The 23,520-nt window shown below is 40.3% G+C and overlaps 1 protein-coding gene across 3 annotated transcripts in view; it reads left to right on the top strand.

Annotated features, from left to right (window-relative positions):
• Positions 1–15,892, top strand: part of BANP (BTG3 associated nuclear protein) — a 607,582-nt gene extending 591,690 nt beyond the window's left edge. For all 3 annotated transcript variants that reach the window (XM_033941785.1, XM_033941784.1, XM_033941783.1), the window contains one exon: positions 15,191–15,892. In XM_033941785.1, the coding sequence (XP_033797676.1) occupies positions 15,191–15,262 (72 nt within the window). In that variant the 3' untranslated portion in view covers positions 15,263–15,892. The remainder of the gene's footprint in view (positions 1–15,190) is intronic.
• The last annotated feature ends 7,628 nt before the right edge of the window (positions 15,893–23,520 follow it).

Below are 23,520 nucleotides of genomic sequence, written 5' to 3'. Positions count from 1 at the left end.
AAGCCATTGTTCATCCCAGGAATTATGCTGTACTACCTTTGACATCTGTAGGATACTTGCAGCCTAGACTAGCCACTGTTGGAAGGAGGATGCTGGGATCGATGGTCCTGGCTTATCAAAGTTTCCTACCTGATGGGATAACAGAGAGAGCAGAATAGATTTTGCCTCAGATACCCAGATTTGTGCTAGCTTCTAATACAGTGCTTAGCCAAAGATAAACCAAAAGGAACATGGATAAAATCTACATTTCATAGTATGCTAAAAATAAACTAAATATAGATAATTGGTTGAACCTAAAAAAGGCAAATGTTTATAAAAGTGATCTTAAGTGGTAATCTGAGCAGGTACTGTGAAGCTGAAAGCCACAGAGCAGCCACCCACACAGGAGTTTCAAAGTGATTGCCTTCATCAAAAGGGAACGAGGAGAACAAGAAACAACCCAAAATGCAATGTTTGCCATAGTGTTGAAACCGTTGTAAAATTCTCTTCTGCTAAATGGTTGTGGCCATTCATTTTCAGACACACGAGCAATAACAAGTAGTATCACTGCACACAGTGGTCTCGCAAAGTAAAGGCAGCTTGGACTGAAATGTGGACCCAGCACTGTGTGTGCTCCAAATGTCCATGCTGTGCAGCCTCCTATTAACCTATTATGGACCACCCCCATGTTCATAATAGGCTGCTGTGTTCTCTCTCCTGCAAAAAGCCAGCATAAGTTCTTTGTGTAACACATGCTGGCCTTGAATTAACTCAATAAGACAGTTCTGCTGAACAGGTTGAAGACCAACAAAAGGCACTACGCATTATGCACTTGTGGAGAGAGATGAACTATATTACAATAAAGGTGCCTTCAATATTAAGAACATAAGAACAGCCCCACTGGGTCAGACCAAAGGTCCATCAAGCCCAGTAGTCCGATCTCACGGTGGCCAATCCAGGTCACTAGTACCCGGCCAAAATCCAAAGAGTAGCAACATTCCAACATCTCAAAGAATAGCAAGATTCCGGAAACCCAATGAGAGCAACATTCCAGAGCTGAGATTGTGATGTCATAATGCCTCAGAGCCAACCTCATCAGTGATGATGTTACAATGGTTTGATTGTCCTATACTTGGCACACATAAGAGCATAAGAACAGCCATATGTGTCAGACCAATGGTCCATCAAGCCCAGAGCCCGTTCTCACGGTGGCCAATCCAGATCACTAGTACCTGGCCAAAACCCAAAGAATAGCAACATTCCAAGCTACCAATCCAGGGCAAGCAGTGGCTTGCCCCATGTCTTTCTCAATAAACACTGTCTGTGAACTCAGCAAGGAAATTACTGCTTGCCTTTATGAATTTACATCTGCTAAATAATAGCTGGCCCTGTATACATTGAACCTTTGCTGGCTTCTGCTGGAGAGAGAAAACAACAGATTATTTTGGATCGTAGGATACGGAATGTGACTTATTCGTGCTCATGATCCCACATGTAGGACTGGTGTCAGAGTTGCCAGCAGAGACCTCTACTTGCTAAATCTTGGAGGAATTTGTAGGATCTGGATCAGACCTGGAGAGGTGACAATCCAATCTATGCCATATGACTCTCCTGGAAGGATTCTTTTCAGCTGTTTTCCATCATAATGTCTAAGCTTCTCAGATATTTCTTCCTAAGCACTGAAGTCCTAACAATTATTATTGTTTCATAACTTGCATAACTATAACTCTTTCTCTGTAAACTTATTTCTGCCTCTGCTCTGTTTGCATTTCTTCCATATTACGGCTTTTCTAGTATTAGTTCTTTGTAAAATAAGTACATTGTTATGTGTGATTCTGATATGCTGTTAAAAAAAACCCTTCTGTTGGTTTTGCTTTCCTTACTCTCTGCAGGAATTTAACATCGTTCATACAATAAAGTTATTACAGGGCAAGTCAAATTTGATTTCAATCACCAGTGAGGAAACAGTGTAAATTTGATGCAAATCAAATCCATTTTAAATCCTTAGATACTCTACTTATAAACTATAAAAGAAACATCTCCCTGTTTTATCTGAATGGCATTACAAATGAAATATACATATATATATTGTTCAAATGTAACCTCAGAAATCTACTAAAAAGTTTTGGCCAAGGAACACAGGCAGTCCTTAAAATAGTACGACAGAGAAATATATACTAGTCTAGAAATCCCACATGTTCAAAACTTTTCCCTTCAATATATTCAAAGCAGCAGCAGGTCTCATGATGTGGTTTTATTCAGGTAATTAAGCCTTGCCTTTGTTGCACTGTTTGCATTTTATATGCGTGTTTGTCTTACCCATTGGTATAGCAGCTTTATTAAAATATTCCAACATGAAATCTCTCCTGTGACCATGATTATTTGCCTTTGTATCATGATCTTAAAACTCAATGGAGGTATATCCAGAACTGTACACTTATCCCTCAGTACTTCAGAAGTTTGATCTGCTCCTCACGTTTTGTGTCATTTTCAATTCATGTACCCTCTCCCTTTCTATAGGTGGGGCCTTAAACAACCTGGGCCAATCAGAGCCCCAGGCCCCTCCCTGGTGCATCCCAGGGGGTTGGAGGCAGGGGGGGGGTCGGTGTTGTGATTCAGCGGGAGATAATGGGCATCTCTCCCGCTGCTGGTAGGGGGTTTCTTCTCAAAATGTTTTTTCTAGCAGTCTCTGACACTGCCATGCCAGTTTTAACAGTGCTGTCACTGGACCAGTCTCTGATTTTTGTCGCTAAAAGCCGACGCCACTGGAGTGCTCATTTTAATGTTGAAGAGCTCATTTGCATGTCAGTGTTGGAGACCGCTAGAAACCTCGCTAAAAACAGAGATAAGCCGTTTTGATAATCCACCACTAAAATGCGTTCAGGCTAAACCATCAGAAAACAGTTTAGCAACGGCGTTAAACATTTGAAAATCTGGGCCTCAGTTCCCTAGGTTTATTTAAATCCTCAACATTAGTTAAGGAATCTAACAGATTAGTTTTTGTATTTTTAGAGAGGAAGGTAAGGGCTTGATGAAAAATGTATGTGTGTGTACACACACACACACACACACAATGAAACAGAAGGGGAGCTTGAGACTTACTTTCAGGGAAATTGGAGGAGACTTCTTGGGCTGCTCCCGAGCCCACTGCAGCAGCGCTCCTTTTCTCCTTGGCCTTGTCGGCAGGTACTGACTGAGACGGACCCCTGACATCATCGGGTCCATCTCCAATTGTTTAAAGCGAAGCCGCTGCCGCGGTTGCGGCCGCAGGGCGTGGCCGAAGGGGCCCTTTGGGCACGCCCCTTGGAGCCACAAGGAACCGGGGAGTCGGAACTCAAGTTTGTACACTTCCCCCTCCCCATTCGCGGTTTCCCTACTCGCGATTTCACATAATCGTGATTTTTGGGGGGGCGGGGAGGAGGAAACCCCCCCCATATTTTTGTCTTCCCCCCCCCGGCATCCCAGCCTTACCTGGCTGTGTCATGCAGGATAGCTGGGTGAGTCATTTGGGCTTTGTGTTCCATGTTGTGCAGGCCTTGTTGTTCAGGACAGTCGCTCCGCTGTAGACACAGAGGCATCGGCGGCACGGGGAACGAGGGAGCAATTGTTTTCTGGCCGTTTGAGTTCGGGCATCGGGAATGCGCCTGTCTGTGGTAGTGTGCAGGAGCTGAATTCCAGCCTGCGGGATAGTGCGCTTTGCCGGTTGGGAGTGCTGGTTTTTGGGGCAGGAGCGATCTTCCTATGCTCCTGCCCCGTGCAGATAGCCATTAGGAAATGGCTGTGGGGAGTTCCGTAGTCTCTCGAGAGACTACGGGATTCCCCACAGCCATTTCCTAATGGCTATCTGCACGGGGCAGGAGCGCAGGAAGATCGCTCCTGCCCCGAAAACCAGCTAGACCACCAGGTAGGGCCGGGATGCCGGGGGAAGGTGGAAGGGAGGCGGGGGTGGGTCAGAGCTGGATATTCATGGTTTTTCGCCATTCGCAGTCCGGCTCTGCCCGTATCCCCCGCGAATAAGGAGGGAGAAGTGTATTGCTTATTTGTACATTTGTGTTTAGACTGACTATGGGGAAAAGAAAAATTAAGCCTAAGAGCTCAACTCCAGCTGTATCTGGCCCCATGGATAGGCATTTAACTTCACTAACTGAAAATCCTTCAGTAGTACCACTAAATATGAATTCCTCTTTGTCGGGTGCCTCATTGAGTCCCCTCAAATGGACTTCTCCCCTTCATCCAGTATCAAGTGATAGTAGGAATATAAACCCTGCTATTTCCAATGAACAAGTCGTATCCTCCACTCAGATTAATAAGTTAGTTTTTACTGAAATACCTAAATCACTGATTATTTCAGGTGGAGTGGAGGAAAATCCACTAACGGAGGAAACACAGGATATTACCCTTAAAGATTTGTGGTTAAGTATTTCTAGAGTTGAAGGGTTTCTCAGGTCAACGATGAAACAAATGGTGGAATTTTCACAGTCTATTTCTCATAAATTAGTAAATGTGGACTCCAATTTGAGTTGTTTGGATAAACGATTAAACGTTATGGAAACTCAATGTAATACACTTCAAGCTGTCTCGGTATCTGCTGTTAAAGATTCTACAATGATACATTCTAAAATGCAATCTATGGAAAATATGCATAGAGCGAGCAATCTCCGCTTGGTCAATTTCCCAGTAACTCATCTACTATCATCTGAAATTCTGTTAAGAAAATTTTGTAAAGAAATATTGGGATTGGCCAATGTGGAGAATTTTCCAATTAACAATTATTATTATGTTCCAAAAAAAAAATAGAATCTGCCCAGGAGGTGGACCATCTGGTCACTACCAAAATTAATTTGACTGAATTTCTGGAAGATACCCAGGATGTGATTCAGAGTTGGTCCACCCTGGTGATAACATGCATGAGTGAGATAGATAAGATGTTAATAATGAAACTTTATTTCAAAAATAGGTTAACAAAATTTTGTGGGGATTTGGTTAGGATTTTTCCGGATGTCTCTAGAGCTACTCAATTGAGGAAGAAAGAGTTTTTGAAATTAAAAAGTAAAGTTTTGGCTCTAGAGGCATCCTTTAATCTGACATTTCCATGTAAATGTTTAGTCAAGATACAAAATATTGAATATTTTTTTGGGATCCCATTCAATTACAACAGTTTTTAGTTGCTAGAGAACAGAAAGGAGTTTAAATTTTCCTTTAAGTTTCATTGCTGAGGAAAAATAAGAGGAATAAATTAGAATCCCTATTAAGTAAGAAATGATTGAAGGTTCGCTAGGGTGAATTGAGAATTATTTATTTTATCTTTTCCTAAACTTTTTGTTGGAATTGTATCATGTCTCCCCATTAATGTGGGCTTGAAAAGGATTTATGTATGTATGATTGATTATGTATAGTTTGAGATTCCTCTTTTCTCATTTGTCTTATTGGATATTGTAAGTATTCAAAATTATAATTTAAAAAAAAACCCCAAAAAACCAATGAAACAGGAGATGAATACTTCCCCAAAACTCGGAAAGTGAAGAATAAAAAGTAAAGGAAGACTCTGGTGCTCAATATCTTTTATTGGTTTGTCGTGATGTAATAAAAAATTGAAAAAATTTTGCTCCTTTGGAGAAGATTGTGTTTTGAGATAAGTGGCTAAGCCTTTCCTTTGTGTATCACCAACTTGCAGAGGTATTTGCCAGGTTTTATGAGAATCTTGTGACATTTTTTAAAGGAGATATTGGATATAATGACATTTTACTATAGACTCCTGAGGCAGGCCCTTTGGGGCCAAAACATGATCGTGTCGAGTCACAACATACCAATGAAAGATATTAAGCTCCAGAGTCTTCCTTCGCTGTTTGTTCTTCATTTTCAATGTATGTGTGTACACCATCCACAAGGACTGGTCAGGACTGTGATCTCTCATGTCCATATATTTCTTTTATCAGACACATTCATAGAAAACGTACAAGATTTGATGTCTTTGGTTCATTTATTTACAAAATCCAATTTTAAAATTGCCTATTTTTATTCACCCTGCTGTAGTGTATTACAAAATGTAGGATTTTGTGAAATGTTTCTTTCTAGCCAGATCTGTTTTTCAGGAATTTTCCATGGTTAAATGCCCTGCGTCAACCAGGAAAAACACAGAAGTGACTTCCATGCTATATGCCCCAGTAGCTCCAATGTAGTAAAGGATTTCACTGTTCACCATGTAAAGCACCATAGTAAAGAGCAACAAGATGTTATCTGTGCCTAATACACAAAAGATAAACAAGGAGCTAAGAGCCTAAAGGCTTCCCGCTATGGGCCTGTTTACACTATGGACTTTTAACCAAGGTGTTACTCAACTGATTGGCTACAATATGAGATTTTAACAAAGATAAACACTTCCCATAAAGACCACCTGCAAGTGTTAAAAGATCACCCTTCTATGAAATCTGTGAATATGCATACGATTCACTGCCTACTACTGAAATAGCCTGAGACATGAATTTGAAGACAAAAGCACAGAACTGAGCAAGTTTCTTCATTTTACCTGATCATATTGGGATAATGCTTTTACAGTAATGGATCAATTAGCATTCCTAGTTGATAAAAGAGCTGGGAGGCTGATAAGCACAGATGGAGAGAGGGACCTTGGGGTGCTTGTGTCTGAAGATCTAAAGACATCTAAACAGTGTGATAAGGCAGTGGCTGTAACCAGAAGGATGCTAGGCTGTATAGAAAGAGGAATAACCAGCAGAAGAAGGGAGGTGTTGATGCCCCTATATAGGTTATTGGTGAGACCACACTTGGAGTATTGTGTTCAGTTTTGGAGACCGTATCTGGTGAAGGATATAAAAAGACTTGAAGCGGTCCAGAGGAAGGAGACCAAAATGGTAAGGGGTTTGAACCAAAAGAAGTATGAGAAGAGACTGGAAGACCTAAATATGTATACTCTGGAGGAGAGGAGGGACTGGGAAGATATGATATAGACGTTTACTTGAAATCATTTTTATTAAGCATGAGAAATTACATGTAATATGAAGAGTGAATATACAAATATATATACAGTAGTTATATAAATAAACAATCAATAATAAATTGAAACTATTTCTATTTCAATTACCACATTGTATCTTACAAACCCATTGCTCACCGCCCACCCACCCAATTTCCCGATTAAATAAGGATATGAATATAAGAAATAAAAATAGTTATGATTATAATTAGAACTACCCATGATACAGACATTTAAATACTTGAAAGGTATTAATATAGAACCAAATCTTTTCCAGAGAAGGGAAAATGGTAAAACTAGAGGGCATAAATTGAGGTTGCAGGGGAAGAGACTTAGGAGTAATATTAGGAAATTCTTTGTCACGGAGAGGATGGTGGATGCCTAGACATTAATCTCCACCTCGAAGACCACACATCCAAACAAGCAAACGAAATACTCTCATACCTCGACGCCCTATCCTTCCAGGTCCTCAATCAGGAACCCACGCACAATAAAGGCCACCAACTTGACATTGCAGCATTCACACCTCATAACCTACACTCCCCAAATATTCACATCACCAATGGTACATGGCATCCCTCTCTTTGGTCAGACCACCACAAATACACCTTCACTATCAACTGGCTTCAAAACAACATAAAATCTATGCCCCAAAAAACAACCTTCAAATCTAGACAGAAAATTGAACTGCCACATTCTGGGACAAAGTGGACCCTGCATTTGACACCATAGACCCTTCAGACTTCACAAAACACTGGCGCACCCTAAGTGAAACAACCTTGAATGAGCTAGCCCCAGAAAAAACCAAACACAGAACCTGCAGACCATCAGACAAGTGGTTCGACTCAGAACTCCACCTACTAAAAAGGCATTGCAGACAACTTGAAAGATCTTGGAGAAAAAAGAGAAATGACCAAACCAAATCCGCTTGGAGAACCCAAATCAAACTATATAACAACAAACTTAAGGAAAAGCGCAAAACATACTACACTAAACTAATTGGCACAAACAACCCCGATACAAAAACACTCTTCAACTTAGTAAAAAAACTTACAGACACAAACCCATACCTTGCCACTCAAGGCAACAAAACTCCAACAGCTTCCCAACTAGCTGACCATTTCAAACTCAAGATCATCAAAATCAGAACTACCTTCAACAATTCAACCACCATACTCAACAAGTTAATAACTACCCCCACAACAGAAGAAGCCATAACAGCAGACAGAACATGGGCCACCTTCCCAACTCTACAATGGCCTGAACTGAACCGACTATATAAAAAATACAGCCACACCTCATGCGACTTGAACTACTGCCCATCGTATCTACTCACAAATGCCTCCCCTAAATTCAAAACCAGCCTCATGCAGTGGATACAAAGCACTCTCATAGAAGGCCAATTCCCACAAGATCTAGGAGAGATCATAATCACACCCATACTGAAAGACCAAAAAGGTCCAGTAGACACACCTACCAACTATAGACCGATCGCTTCGATCCCACTCTATGTCAAGCTGATTGAAGGACTTGTGGCTCAATACCTCTCTAACTACTTAGCTGACCACAATATACTTCACTCATCCCAATCAGGATTTAGATCTTACCACAGCACGGAAACACTACTAGCAACACTACTGGACATAGCCCGACAACAACTCAGTAAAGGTCACAGGATCCTAATTATCCAACTAGATCTCTCCGCAGCCTTTGATCTAGTTGATCATACCATACTACTCCAGATACTTGATGCAATAGGGATCTCAGGGGTGGTGTACAACTGGTTCCAAGGATACCTTAAAACAAGAACTTATAGAGTTAAGATAAACAATACGAAATCCAACAAATGGTCTAATCCATGTGGAGTCCCTCAGGGATCTCCACTTTCACCCATTCTATTCAACCTCTACATCTCTTCCCTTGGTACCACTCTAGACAACCTAAATGTAACATCCTTCAGTTATGCAGACGACATAACTATCCTCCTCCCCATCGAAACCCAAGACAACTCCGCAACTGGACACTTGGAAACAATACTGGACGAAGTAGAAAAATGGATGACAAACCACAAATTAAAACTAAACTCGGACAAAACCAAATTCTTAATGCTTGAAACGGACAAAATCCCATCCATAACAGACCTGGAAATTAAAACTATCAAATACCCAATCCAGACCTCCCTCAAAATCCTGGGAGTGCTGATAGATAGATGCTGCACTATGCAGACTCAAATCAACAAAACTACCCAAAAAGCATTCTTCACAATGCGCAACTTAAGAAAAATAAGAAAATTCTTCGACAAAGAACACTACAGGATCATTGTTCAATCCCTGGTACTAGGACTTGTGGACTACTGCAATATCCTATATCTACCATGTCCTACAAAAATGATCAAAAAACTACAGACCATTCAGAACACAGCTCTCAGACTAATCTATTCCCTCGAAAAATATGACCACATAACTAACGCCTACCTAGACTCACATTGGCTACCGATTAGAGCCAGAATCCAATTCAAACTATACTGTCTAATCTTCAAAGTACTCAACGGTACAGCACCTGCCTATCTAATCGATCGTCTAAACCGTAACCTTCCACCCAGAATAAGAAGAACACTGACACCATTCTCATACCCACCACTCAACGGCACTCATCGCAAAAAGCTTTATGATAACCTCATAGCAACACATGCAGCAAAACTCGAACCCTCCATAACCAGATTATTAACCTCAACATCTGACTTCAAAGCATTCCGTAAAGAAATCAAAACACTACTTTTCAAAAAGCATATTCAAAACACCTAATCACTCTCCTCTTCCACGTACACTGACCAGGTTTACCCACTCCCTGGCACCATACCCTCAACCGACCAAAAAAAAAAAAAAAATCATATTACCTACCAACGCCTGGAAAAGATTTGATATGTAATGTAATATAACTACTTTCATCCAATGTTACTAAGACTATACTCATTCTGTTACTATGTCTTACCCTAAATGTCATGTACCCTCCTGGAAATGTCCAGCTTCTTCTTATGTAATCCGCTTTGAACCGCAAGGTACAAGCGGAATAGAAATCACTAATGTAATGTAATGTAATGTAATGTAGAATGCCCTCCTGAGGAAGTGGTGGAGAAGAAAATGGTGACAGAATTCAAAAAAGCATGGGATAAACACAGAGGATCTTTAATTAGAAAATGAGTGGTATAAATTAAAGAACTAAGGCTGGTACTGGACAGAACATAAGCAGTGCCTCTGCTGGGTCAGACCAGAGGTTCATCTTGCCCAGCAGTCCGCTCACGTGGCAGCCCATCAGGTCCAGGACCTGTATAGTGATCCTCTATCTATACCCTTCTATCCCTTTTTTCTTCAGGAATTCATCCAATCCCTTATTGAACCCCGATACCGTACCCTGTCCTATCACACCCTCTGGAAGCGCATTCCAGGCATCCACCACTCTTTGGGTGAAGAAGAACTTCCTAGCATTAGTTCTGAATCTATCCTCTCTTAATTTTTCCGTATGACCTCTCGTTCTTGTAGTTTCTGAAAGTTTGAAGAATCTGTCCCTCTCCACTTTCTCTATGCCCTTCATGATCTTGTAAGTCTCTATCATGTCCCCTCTAAGTCTCTCTCACTATACATGTATATTCAAGACTAGGAATACTTTTTGGGGTTTTGCAGTTTTTTACTAGTTAATTTGTTTTGGTATTAAACTCCATCAACTAATACCATAAAATCTTGCCATTATAAGAAGTTCTTTGAGAACTTTCTCATTTCAGGCTGCCAAATTGAACATGTGGCTCGGAAAAACTATACAAGAGGCTACTTCTTATTTTGATTTCAGAAAATTGTTAAAGACACATCTATTTGATAGGTTGACATCTTAATGTGTTCTGTTTTAAATTATCTTGCTTTTTAATTGATGTATTTTAATTATATGTATATGTATTTTAATTATATCTGTATGTTATTTTATTTGTACTGTATGTATCAATTTTTCTTGTGAACTGCTTTGAACCTTTTTGGTATGGCGGTATATAAATAATGAATTATTATTATTATAAATGTGCTGGATTTCTAGCTTTGCTGTACAGATTGAGAGTGGCACTCTAGGGATAAAACTCATGACATGAGAATGAGTCCCTCAGGAGCTGACATGAGCAAGCAGCAGGAGAATCATTGTGTGATGTAATCAGACCGGAAGAATCCCACTCAGCATCTTAATCAGATCTCACTGTGTGGTAAATCCCATGTGAAAACAACAATAATGATGAAAAACTATGAAACTGAGCAGATAGAGTCTGAAAGTTAAGAAAGAGCCAGGCAGAAGCAACCTAGAGGTCACATATTTCTACAGTGAAGTACAACACTGGAGACGTATTGCAGCAAGTTTCATAAAATCACCATTGATCCACCAGAAATTTGTTTAGCTTGTATACCATAAAATCTAGAAGGATATTTTTTTCAACTACAAAGGATTCTTAGCATCACTGTGAATTCAAATTGTAGCATACTAGAAAATACAGCCTACTATACTATCAGAGCTGTCTGATGCTCCGGTAAATTCCTGAACTATGAACAAGTGGTGAGTGCTGGTAGAAATATTTGGCAGAATTATATGGAGCATATGAAAAATCGCAGCAAATGACCTGTAGAGTTCTATGGGAAAAAATATCTTACTGACCTTTTATAGCTCATTGGCAAAAGATCACAGAAAAAAGGGGAAGAACTAACAGTTTGACACTCCCAGTGTTTAGAAACAAAGTTTTCATAAAATGATGATGTGTGTGGTATTTCATGAGAATTAGTCCTTACTGTATGATTTTCTGGAAGTCATCTTGCCAGCCTCTGTACTTTTTGTAGGTTTGAGGATTGGCATAGCTGCTCACACATGTCAGACGTGCTAATTCAGCCCTTTTTGTCTGTGTTAATGTAAGAGGTAGAGCTTGTGCAGCAATGCATAGTGATGAGAATGTAATCGTATCAGAAGATGTGGCTGGGCTTTAGGATATATTTCTGTAGCTCCACACTCCCCTCTCTTAGGCACCTGGGCGCTGTTATAGAATATTAGTGCAAACTAATATCAGCATACCTAACATTTATATACTTCCAACTATACCAGCCCTAGACCTGACATAACTTTAGATACCAAAAGGCAACATAGACTCATGTAACTTGTAGTATTCTTTTAGTTAAATGTGTAACTGGAAGCCCTACCCATTGTTATGCCCTCATTTGATGCACAGTATTTTTACTAATAATAGGAAGGAACCGTATATGCTGGGAGGAGAGAAGCTGATATGCACGGACGGGGAGAGGGACCTTGGGGTGATAGTGTCCGTAGATCTAAAGGCGAAAAAACAGTGTGACAAGGCAGTGGCTGCTGCCAGAAGGATGCTGGGCTGTATAAAGAGAGGCGTAGTCAGTAGAAGGAAGAAGGTGTTGATGCCCCTGTACAGGTCATTGGTGAGGCCCCACTTGGAGGATTGTGTTCAGTTTTGGAGACCGTATCTGGCGAAAGACGTAAGAAGACTTGAGGCAGTCCAGAGGAGGGCGACGAAAATGATAGGAGGCTTGCGCCAGAAGAGTATGAGGAGAGACTGGAAGCCCTGAATATGTATACCCTAGAGGAAAGGAGAGACAGGGGAGATATGATTCAGACGTTCAAATACTTGAAGGGTATTAACGTAGAACAAAATCTTTTCCAGAGAAAGGAAAATGGTAAAACCAGAGGACATAATTTGAGGTTGAGGGGTGGTAGATTCAGGGGCAATGTTAGGAAATTCTACTTTACGGAGAGGGTAGTGGATGCCTGGAATGCGCTCCCGAGAGAGGTGGTGGAGAGTAAAACTGTGACTGAGTTCAAAGAAGCGTGGGATAAACACAGAAGATTTAGAATCAGAAAATAATATTAAATATTGAACTAGGCCAGTTACTGGGCAGACTTGCACGGTCTGTGTCTGTGTATGGCCGTTTGGAGGAGGATGGGCAGGGGAGGGCTTCAATGGCTGGGAGGGTGTAGATGGGCTGGAGTAAGTCTTAACAGAGATTTTGGCACTTGGAACCCAAGCACAGTACTGGGTAAAGCTTTGGATTCTTGCCCAGAAATAGCTAAGAAGAAAAATTACAAAAAAAAAAATTAAATTGAATCAGGTTGGGCAGACTGGATGGACCATTCGGGTCTTTATCTGCCGTCATCTACTATGTTACTATTATTATTAATTATTTCTATAATGTTACTGGACATTCACAGCGCTGTACACATTCTATGCAGGTACTGTCTCTGTCCCTAGTGGGCTCACCATCTAAGTTTTGAACCTGGGGTAAGGTTAACAGATTTTAGTTAACTAAAATCTGGTAACCCTACCCCAGGTTCAAAACTTAGATGTTCAGAGCAGTTGTCCAGAACCAGTAAAACTTCACAGTTCTCTTCCAGTTCAGCTTCTCTACAATGAGCTCTTGCTGCTGGCACGGTAACCAATCACTAACAGGGAAATTCTAAAACCGGTGCTGAAACTTAGGTGGCCACGTTAATTGACAAACACCATTAGAAACAACGAAAAGGTGTTAGGTGCCATAAAATGCCTATGTAGGTGCAATTCATGGCATAAAGTGTGGAAATATAGGCCCGGAAATCCCTGGCCTATATTTCTGGTGTTTATCTTGCCCAGAGATGCAATTCTGTATATGGCACTGTGAATGGCAAGCGATTGGTGGCCGCTGATGGCGCCATATACAGAATTCGAGCCTAAATGTTTCTCTGGTTACCCACACTTTCTTGTTAGCATAATAGTCCACAGGTAGATGACGTACACCCATCAAACATTGGGGATGTTGACTTTTTCCAATCAAATCATTGTCAACTTTAATTTGTGTGTGCCCGCAGCATTGGTATATGTAAGAACAGTTACCCTGTCCTTTGTGTCTTTAATCCCATATGGTACTCATTCATCAGCTGTTGTCAGTGTTTTTCTAGGAACATAGCACCAACAGAGAGCTGTTTCATCAGCATTGTAAATTTGTTCAGGACCAATTTTTCGATCAGAAATCCTCTTAGCAAATTCATCATATAATTTTTTTCACCACAGATTTTAAGAAATTTAACACTGTGGTGCTTCTTAAATTTCTGCAGCCAACTTTCTGAATATTCACACATACCGTCAAAGTTCAGTTTTTGATGGTATTTTTTTGGCTTGCTTCATTATCATCAAACCAGTTGATTGCATGTGTTCAGGCCTTCTTTGCCAAACCTACTCAATCAGCACGTGATCTAAAATCATTGGGTTTTTTGCCCTATGCAATGTTTTTCTGGTTTTCATTAATTTCTGGTCACCACTCTCACTGTAAAACTTAATAATTAATTTTTCTGTTTCTTTAAGTCATATGGTTATTGTTGCCACACTATATTTTTCAGTCAACCATTGTACCCACACACCTTCATCAAGCTACTTCAATACTTAAACTTTCTGTGCTGTTAAAAGAGATAACTCCTTCCTTTTTCTGCTTCTCAGTGCCACTCTGAGTGGTATCTGCATCTCTCTTTCCCTTTTTTCAGCCATCCGACCTTTTCAGCTTCTCACTGCCACCCTGGAATCTTAAGCTATTCACTTTCCAGCCCTCCAACCTGAGAAAAGCATGCATCTGCATTGGTTTCAGTGTGTGTCATGCAGGAGAAAGTAACTACTACCAGTTTGCATCAAATTTCGGAGCTTTTTTGGTTTTCAGAGTTTCGGATAAAGGATCTTGTACTTGTTTTAAAATAAAGTGGTTATTGCTTAGGAATTCTTCTATTTTTTTCCTTAGTTAAAGTTAATCTATATTTCTTTTAATACTGTATTTTACTGTAAGTAGGTAGGAGTGATTTTAGGATGGTGTGATGGTGTAGGATATAAATTGAGTTATGATCAGTTCCAGCTTTTCTAATAATTTATTATTAGCTTCTATGATTTGTTGTGCACATGCTTTTAATTTGATCTGATTATATTTTCTTTGTTGTTTTATTTTATTCTTACTTGGTGTAATTGTTTCTATAGAGTTTTTTTGTTATTGTACAATTTTTAACATATTTGTCTGATGATGGCAATATTACATTGTTTATATTTGGTATCTATGCCACTTTGTATGGTATTTTTATCAGTTGCCTATTTATCACTTTGAGTGGTTTATAAATGGTTAAATTTTTGCTCAGAGTTTCTGAATATTTTCTCTTCTTTTGTTTTAGAGTACGGAGACTCTTCAGTCATCTATCCAGCCAGAAATGCAGATCGAGCATGAAGCTATTCAAATACAATAGTGCAGATATAAGGAGCTGCTGCCATTCTCTAAAACAGACTGCATAATTCTATACAGCCGTTCAAGAAAAAAAGATTACCCTTACTGATCCCCTGAAGGGTCTTCTGTCTACATAGCAAGAGCTTGCACCTTCTGCACTTGATCCTTGCACAAATTCATGTCTGCTAGGTACAGAAAGCTCCACAAGAACATTACATGATATATGAAACTGGTTTTAGCAAAACAGGATTATATGAGTACTGACAAGTTCTTTTGTTAAGTATACCTAACTGTCCATCAGTAATAATTTTGAGGTGAGGTTATTTTACTTTACCACTTATAGGTAAAAATAATCATGTTTAGATAGTTTCCACTCATTGAATTGCCTTTTTTTTTTTTTTGCAATAGCCTTTATAAGAAAATCAAAACTAAAACTGAAAAAAAACCCTATATGCGACAATATAAAGAGCCTTTTTGCTAGTGGTTTTCTGTTTGGGGTATTGAAATAGATTTTGCATTTGTTACAGAGGACTACTAACAATTTTCTTTGCATTGTTACTTAACTTTTCTAGGAAAAGAATGCTACTAAAAGCTGTAATTATGCATTTCTAATTAAATAAATAAATGTGTATTTATGATCAGTGCAGCCAAACCTCAGTTCCAGGGGTATTCTGATTTTCTAATGCTAAAACATGAGCAGATTCTCTTTCTTATCCTACACAAAAGCTGCTTGAGGGCTAGATTTTGGTGGGGGAGGAGGGTATTGGTATCCCTGCTTTGCAGCGTGAAGATGGAAATTGTAATCTCAAGACTTCCCTGCTAACACATTTTGCTAGTTTGATTGAAAATCTACAGCTTAAACATAGAAACATAGAAATAGACGGCAGATAAGGGCCACGGCCCATCTAGTCTGCCCACCGCAATGACCCTTCCCCACCTAACTCAGTGAATAGATCCCACGTATCTATCCCATTTGGCCTTAAAATCAGGCACGCTGCTGGCCTCAGTGACCTGAAGTGGAAGATTATTCCAGCGGTCAACCACTCTTTCAGTGAAAAAGAATTTCCTGGTGTCACTGTGCAGTTTCCCTCCCCTGATTTTCCACGGGTGCCCCCTGGTTGCCGTGGGACCCTTGAGAAGGAAGATATCTTCTTCCACTTCGATGCGACCCGTGAGATACTTGAACGTCTCGATCATGTCTCCCCTCTCTCTGCGTTCCTCGAGTGAGTAGAGCTGTAACTTATCCAGCCTTTCCTCGTAAGGGAGATCCTTGAGACCCGCGATCATCCGGGTTGCCATTCTCTGGACCGACTCTAGTCTCAGCACATCTTTTCGGTAATGCGGCCTCCAAAATTGCACACAGTACTCCAGGTGTGGTCTCACCATGGATCTATACAATGGCATAATGACTTCAGGCTTACGGCTGATGAAACTCCTGCGTATGCAACCTATGATTTGCCTTGCTTTGGAGGAAGCTTGCTCCACTTGATTGGCAGCTTTCATGTCCTCACTGACGATCACCCCTAGGTCACGCTCTGCTTCAGTTCTTGTTAGGATCTCGCCATTTAGGGTGTAAGTCTTGCATGGATTTTGGCTGCCCAGGTGCATGACTTTGCATTTTTTGGCATTGAAGCTGAGTTGCCAGGACCTAGACCAGTGCTCCAGTAGTAGTAGGTCGTGCATCATGTTGTCGGGCATTGAATTTTTGTCTGTTGTACTCTTGGCCACTACATTGCTTAGTTTGGCGTCATCAGCGAATAATGTTATTTTACCTCGGAGACCTTCTGCCAAGTCTCTTATGTAGATGTTGAACAGGATCGGGCCCAGGACGGAGCCCTGTGGCACTCCACTGATCACCTCCGTCGTTTCGGAGGGGGTGCCATTCACCATTACCCTCTGAAGCCTACCCTCAAGCCAGTTCCCAATCCATTTCGTCAACGTGTCGCCCAATCCTATAGAACTCATCTTGCTCAGCAACCTGCGGTGTGGTACGCTATCGAATGCCTTGCTGAAGTCCAGGTATACGATGTCCAGGGACTCCCCAACATCCAGCTTTCTCGTCACCCAGTCAAAGAAGCCGATCAGGTTGGATTGGCAGGATCTCCCCTTAGTAAATCCACTTCAAGGGATTTTACCAGTGGTATGCCTCAAGGTTCTGTTCTTGGGCCTGTTCTTTTTGAAATTTTTATAAATGATATTGCTGAAGGGTTGTCGGGTAAGATTTGCCACTTTGCAGATGATACCAAAATCTGCAATAGAGTAGACACGCTGGATGGTGTGAATAACATGAAGAAAGACCTGGTGAAGCTTGAAGAATGGTCTGAAATTTGTCAGCTAAAATTTAATGCTAAGAAATGCAAGGCCATGCATTTGGGCTGCAAAAAACAGAAGGAACGGTACAGTTTAGGGGGTGAAGAACTTATGTGCACGACGAAAGAGCGGGACGTGGATGTGATGATTTTAAGGTGGCCAAACAGGTTGAAAAGGTAATGGCGAAAGCTAGAAGGATGCTAGTTTGCCTAGGGAGAGGTATGGCCAGTAGGAAAAAGGAGGTATTGATGCCTCTGTATAAGACTCTGGTGAGACCTCATTTAGAATATTGTGTACAATTCTGGAGGCCGCACCTTCAAAAAGGATGGAGTCGATCCAGAGGAAGGCTACTAAAATGGTGTGTGGTCTTCATGATAAGGTGTATGGGGACAGACTTAAAGATCTCAATCTGTATACTTTGGAGGAAAGGCGGGAGAGGGGAGATATGATAGAGACGTTTAAATACCTACATAATATAAATGTGCATGAATCAAGTCTCTTTCATTTGAAAGGAAACTCTGCAATGAAAGGGCATAGGATGAAGTTAAGAGGTGATAGGCTCCGGAATAATCTGAGGAAATACCTTTTTACAGAAAGGGTGGTTGATGCGTGGAACAGTCTCACAGAATAGGTGGTGGAAACAGAGACTGTCTGAATTCAAGAGGGCCTGGGATAGGCACATGGGATCTCTCCGAGAGAGAAAGAGATAATGGTTACTGCGGATGGGCAGACTAGATGGGCCATTTGGCCTATATCTGCCATCATGTTTCTATATTTCTAATTGTTTGTGGGTTTTCCAGGGAAAACAAAATAACTCTCAGGATTTGAGTTGCTTCATGTTATCTAGCTGAAAAAATTTTACACCATCCCAATATTATAAAGTTTTGGATCAGCAATTCAATAAATTTAAAAGCCTTGAAAAGAAAGTCATTCACATTTCTCCGAGGACAAGCAGGACATTGTTTCTTTTATGTGGGTGTTATCATCTATCATAGCCGTAGTGCAAATGCTGCTTAGCGTAATATCTCTTTAAGGGGCTTTAGGCTGCATCCCACCATGCATGCTCAGGGGCTCCTCCTGCCTGACAAGTAAGTGTAGAACCATCAGTTTCAGTTTTTCCATGGAGCAAGGAGGTTGCATTTGTGATCCCTCTAAAGTGCATCTGAGAATGTTTGTCTTTTTGTGCCTTCCCATGCAAGCTTTTCTTTATTTTCCTGATAGTTTTCCTCCTGGACCTCTCTGGACCTAAAGGATGTTTATACCCACATTCAGGTGCTCCCAAGTCATGACACGAATCTTAGATTTTGAGTAGGGAATCACTACTCCCCACCTGAGGAACCCTCCTTCACGGGTTTTGTCATGAAAATGTCCAGAACATAACATAACACTCCATTTGTATACCGCAAACATCTTGCAGTTCCTAGAAAACTACATTCTCAGAGAATTACAAAATAACAATGGAAACATACATTATGTCCACATTATTCCCCCCAAAATTGCTTAAATAAGTAAGTTTTAAATAAGTAAGTTTTTAACATTGTCCTATAATAATTTATTGAAAGCTTCTATATCGCTACTAATAGCTGGGGAGTCAATTCATAATATTTAAGTTGGAGATAGAGGATGAACACAGGTCAGAATATTTTTTTACAATCTTGGGCTATATGACTTCCTACCTCAAAACGCTGTGATATACCCCTTCACAGAGTTTTCTAGGGTGCACAGATGCAGAATTGGGAGACCCCTCTGTGCAGCTGGTTCCTAAGAAGGTTGATTATATTTACATGATATAGAAAGCTCCTGGGTTCAAGAAGGACCAGCTGCCCCACCATTCTATGGTGGTTGAATCCACTCTCAAAAGGGCTAGACGTTCAAAGACTCATTCCTCAGCTCCCCCAGGCAGTGAGGCTCAGACACTGGACTCTTTTGGGAGAAATGTTTATCAAGTCTCAATGCTTTCCACATTCAGGTTTACCAGTTCTACATGAGAATATAACTGCTGTCAAAATGCCTGTCCAAATAACCTTCCAGTAGGAGGGAAGCCCCTTGTAATCTCTGACTATTATGTTCTCCAGCTAGTCTGGGTAGGTTGTACACTCCACTGGCAAAATACCCTTTGTGTCAGAAAACAGTCAGGATGTGGCAGTGGACCACTGGTTGCAGCATAGTGCCCCAAGCCATATACCTAGTGGGAAAAGACAACAGTTTGCCAAATAGACTGATAAGGGTGATGTAACTGCACAAATAGTCTCTCAGCATGAACATAGCTCACAAGATCTTCCAAGAGTAGTCACCCCCTTGGTGGATCTTTCTGCCACTCAACAAGGTCCCTCAGTTCTGCTCCAGGCTCAAGTTTCCGGGCAGCCTAACTTCAGTTGCGTTCCTCCTCCATTGGGGGGTGGAATGGGCCTTCTAACTGTGTTTCTTCCTACTCCTCCAGTAGGAAAGACTGTAGAAAATCAAGCAGAACTGTGGGATCATGATACTCATTGTGCCTTTCTGGCTAAGCCAAATCTGGTCTCTCCTACTTCTGTAGTTGTTCTCCAAAGAACCATAAAGGTTGGACTGTTTTCCAATCCTCATCATGCAGACAGAAGGGTCACTTTTGCATCCCAATTTCCAATTGCTGGCCTTCACAGTCTAGATGCTGAGTGCACAGAATTTGGATCTTTTCAACTGCTTGTATCCAGGATCCTGTTGACTTCCAAGAAAGATTGTACTAAGAGGTATTACACTTCTAAATAGAGGAAGCTTGCCATCTGGTGTAAGGGCAAGGCCCTATATTCTATTTCTTATCCTGCACCTCTGGTTTAAAAATCAATTTTGTAAGGTTTCACCTCAGTGCGATTAGTGATACTATCACTGTGTAGGAGGTAAACCCATTTCTGTACAGCCTTGAAAGGTTTGCTTTTGACAAAACCCCTTTTCAAACCTCCAACTGTGTTATGGGAGCTCACTGTCATCTTAGAATTACAGACCAGTAGCAAGTATGAGGGTGGTTTGAAAAGTTAAGTCAAAAACAAGTTAAACAAATTTTTTAAAGTTATATTTCTCAACACAGTCTCCATTGAGGGCTGTACGCTTAGTCCAGCGAGTGTCCAGTTTTTCCATCCCGTCAGTAAAATAGATTTTGTCAAATTTTAAAAAATATTTGTTTAACTTGTTTTTTTACCAAACCTTTCAAACTGCTCTTGTATACCATTGGCGGTTAAATGAGTAGAATCTTATGTTGCAGAGCTATTATTAGATTTTTGACAAAATTTTATTGTTTAGATCCTTTTCAGTTTGGTTTTAGACCATATTATTCTACTGAATCAATTTTATTAGCATTAGTCTCTGAGATAAAGTCATTGTTTGCATGCTCTTAAAGCAGTGTTTGACACAGTACATTACCATAAATTACTGTATAAACTGTTTTCACTTGGGATTGCAGGTAACTTTTAGCTTGGATGAAAGAATTTCTCACACTTAGATACTACAAAGTTAAAATGGAAACGCAAATTTCACTGGGATGCCACAGGATTCCTTTTCAATATCTATATTTCATCTTTTTGTGATAATATTTCTGTTTGTGGTGCAAACATTTTTTCATATACCGATGATGTTTCTATTGATACCCAATGAAGACATATCGCAATTTTCATCTTGTCTAAAAAAAAAAAAATGGTTAAGCTCAGCACATGGTTTTAAACTGAATAGAGATAAAACTAAATTACTTTGGCCCAATAAGAGTTGGACACAATGTTCCTAATGTTCCATGTTGAAAGTTGATAGTGTTCCTAAGATTCTTGGGACCTATCTAGACATACGGCCTCTTTTACAAAGCCACATTAGCGACTGCGCTGCGCTAACAGCCCTGAAGCCCATAGAGATTTAAAGGACTTCGGGGTTGTTGCTGCGCGGCTTTGTAAAAGAGGCCGATAAAGTTGTCTTTAAAATTTCAAACAGATACAGTGATTAGAGCTACCTTTTACATTTTACATTGTCTCAAGAAAGTTTGATCTCTTTTTGATGAAAATCATTTTTAAATTTTAGTCCAAGCACTTGTCCTCTCCAAATTGCATTATTGTAATGGTCTACTCTACACTGTCTTCTTTCTAGTGGTCTGATTTCTAGACTACAGGTAATTCAAAACATAGTAGCAAAGATTTTTTTTTTTTTAAAGAGGTCAGATTATGCAAAGCCTATTTTGGTAAGACTTCATTAGTTGCCAATTAAGGCCTGTATTATTTTCAGATTATCATGTTGGATTCACAAGATGTTTGTGGACATTTGTCCTTTTTATTTATATTGTTTGTTTTCATTTCCTTTATCTCCACTTTCCTCACAAGCTGGAAATTCTCATTTATTTTCCATCTTATGGTAGGGTTAAATATTTAAAAAAATCCCTGTCTGGTTCAATTCCATACCAAGCAGTTTCATCCTGGTGTTCTTTACCTGCTGAACTGAGAACAATTTCTTCTTTGCTATTAAAGCTTACTTGTTTAAAAAAAAAAAATCCCTTTTTTACATTTTAATTTTTTGGATTGAGGTTTTGTAAAATCTTTTTTTTGTTATCTGCTTGAACCTGTTTTAAGGGGTTAGCAGAATACAAGTACCATTGCCATTAACCAGATGATGTAAGCATCTTTTTAGCCACTTGACTCCTATCATCTGAAGTACCTGATCTGGAAGGTTTTATTTTGGTGAGTGGTCACTTCAGCTCAGAGAGTCTCAGGCTCTAGTAGCTGTACCACCTTATATAAGATTTTATCATAACAGAGTGGTTCTCTACATACATCTTGTTTCTTCTTAATCTAGTGTTGGAATTCCATCGTAATCAGTCAGTCATTCTGCCAACATTCTTCCCAAAGCCTCATGCCCATCCCGACAAAAGTGCATTGCACTGCATTTCTTGGATTGCAAGTGAACCTTGGTCTTCTATCTGGGGCAAAATAAAGCCCATAGACAGTCCACCCAAACAGGATGGGGGAAGCATGGGTAAATGCACTTTATCCAATTGGCTAGCAGCCTGCATCTTATTCACTTTCACCAAGGCTGGGCTGACTCTGGAGGGTTATGCCACAGCTCACAATATCAAAGCCATTGAGATATTCAAGGCTGCAATGTGATCTTTGGTTCACACATTCACATCTCATTACTGGCTTGAGCAAAATACCCAACAGGTTTGGTCAGACAGTCCTGCAAAATTTGTTTGGCATCTAGAATCCAACTCCACCTACTTAGGCCCATTTTCTTCTTTTCCAGGCTGCACTTTCACAACAGGCTGTATATAATTTAAAGTTGATTGTTTTGTTTGTTTGTTTTTGGGGAGGGGGGTTAGGTTGGCCTTGCCATTGCAAGTTCCTATTGTCCTATCGTTATTGTCTGTGGTGAGCCTAGTAGGTAGGGATTTCCACATGTGAGAAACAATGACCTACCAGTCCTTAAAAAAAGTAAAATTACTCATCTGTAGCAAATGTTCTCTGAGGACAGCAGAGCACGTGTCCCTTGTCCCATAGGAGTTGTATTCTTCTAGCTATATTTTAGTACTGATAGTCTCATCCATGCATCAAGCGGGAAGTTACCTGTGCACATACAATGGGATGCTGCCAAAAGTCCCTTAAAGAGATATTACTCTGGGCTGTGTTCACACCAGAGCTCCGTCAGATGAAGTCATCCACATGTGAGAATATATGTCCTGCTGTCCTCAGACACCTGCTACAGGTAAGCAACTTTGCTATTTTGCTTAATTGTGAATGTTAACAAAACTTTCTAGAGCTGTAGTAATTACCAGTATTTTTAAAACAATTGCATACCAATAATTTGGATTTAGATTGAAGATTTTGACTTTAATACTTAGAAATAAATCCAAAGCCTGCTTTAAGGTGGATGGCCTAGTACCACATTTCTGTTGCCTGAATTCCACAGAGTTGCAAAGAAAAGAAGGTTGTGGAAGAATAATTATAGCAATGGGTGTTTCTATATTCT

The sequence above is a fragment of the Geotrypetes seraphini genome, chromosome 4, assembly GCF_902459505.1.
Source record: "Geotrypetes seraphini chromosome 4, aGeoSer1.1, whole genome shotgun sequence".
NCBI classification, from domain to species: Eukaryota; Metazoa; Chordata; class Amphibia; order Gymnophiona; family Dermophiidae; genus Geotrypetes; species Geotrypetes seraphini.
The sequence above is the reverse complement of the archived record's forward strand: the minus strand, read 5'-3'. Positions and strand labels throughout refer to the sequence as shown.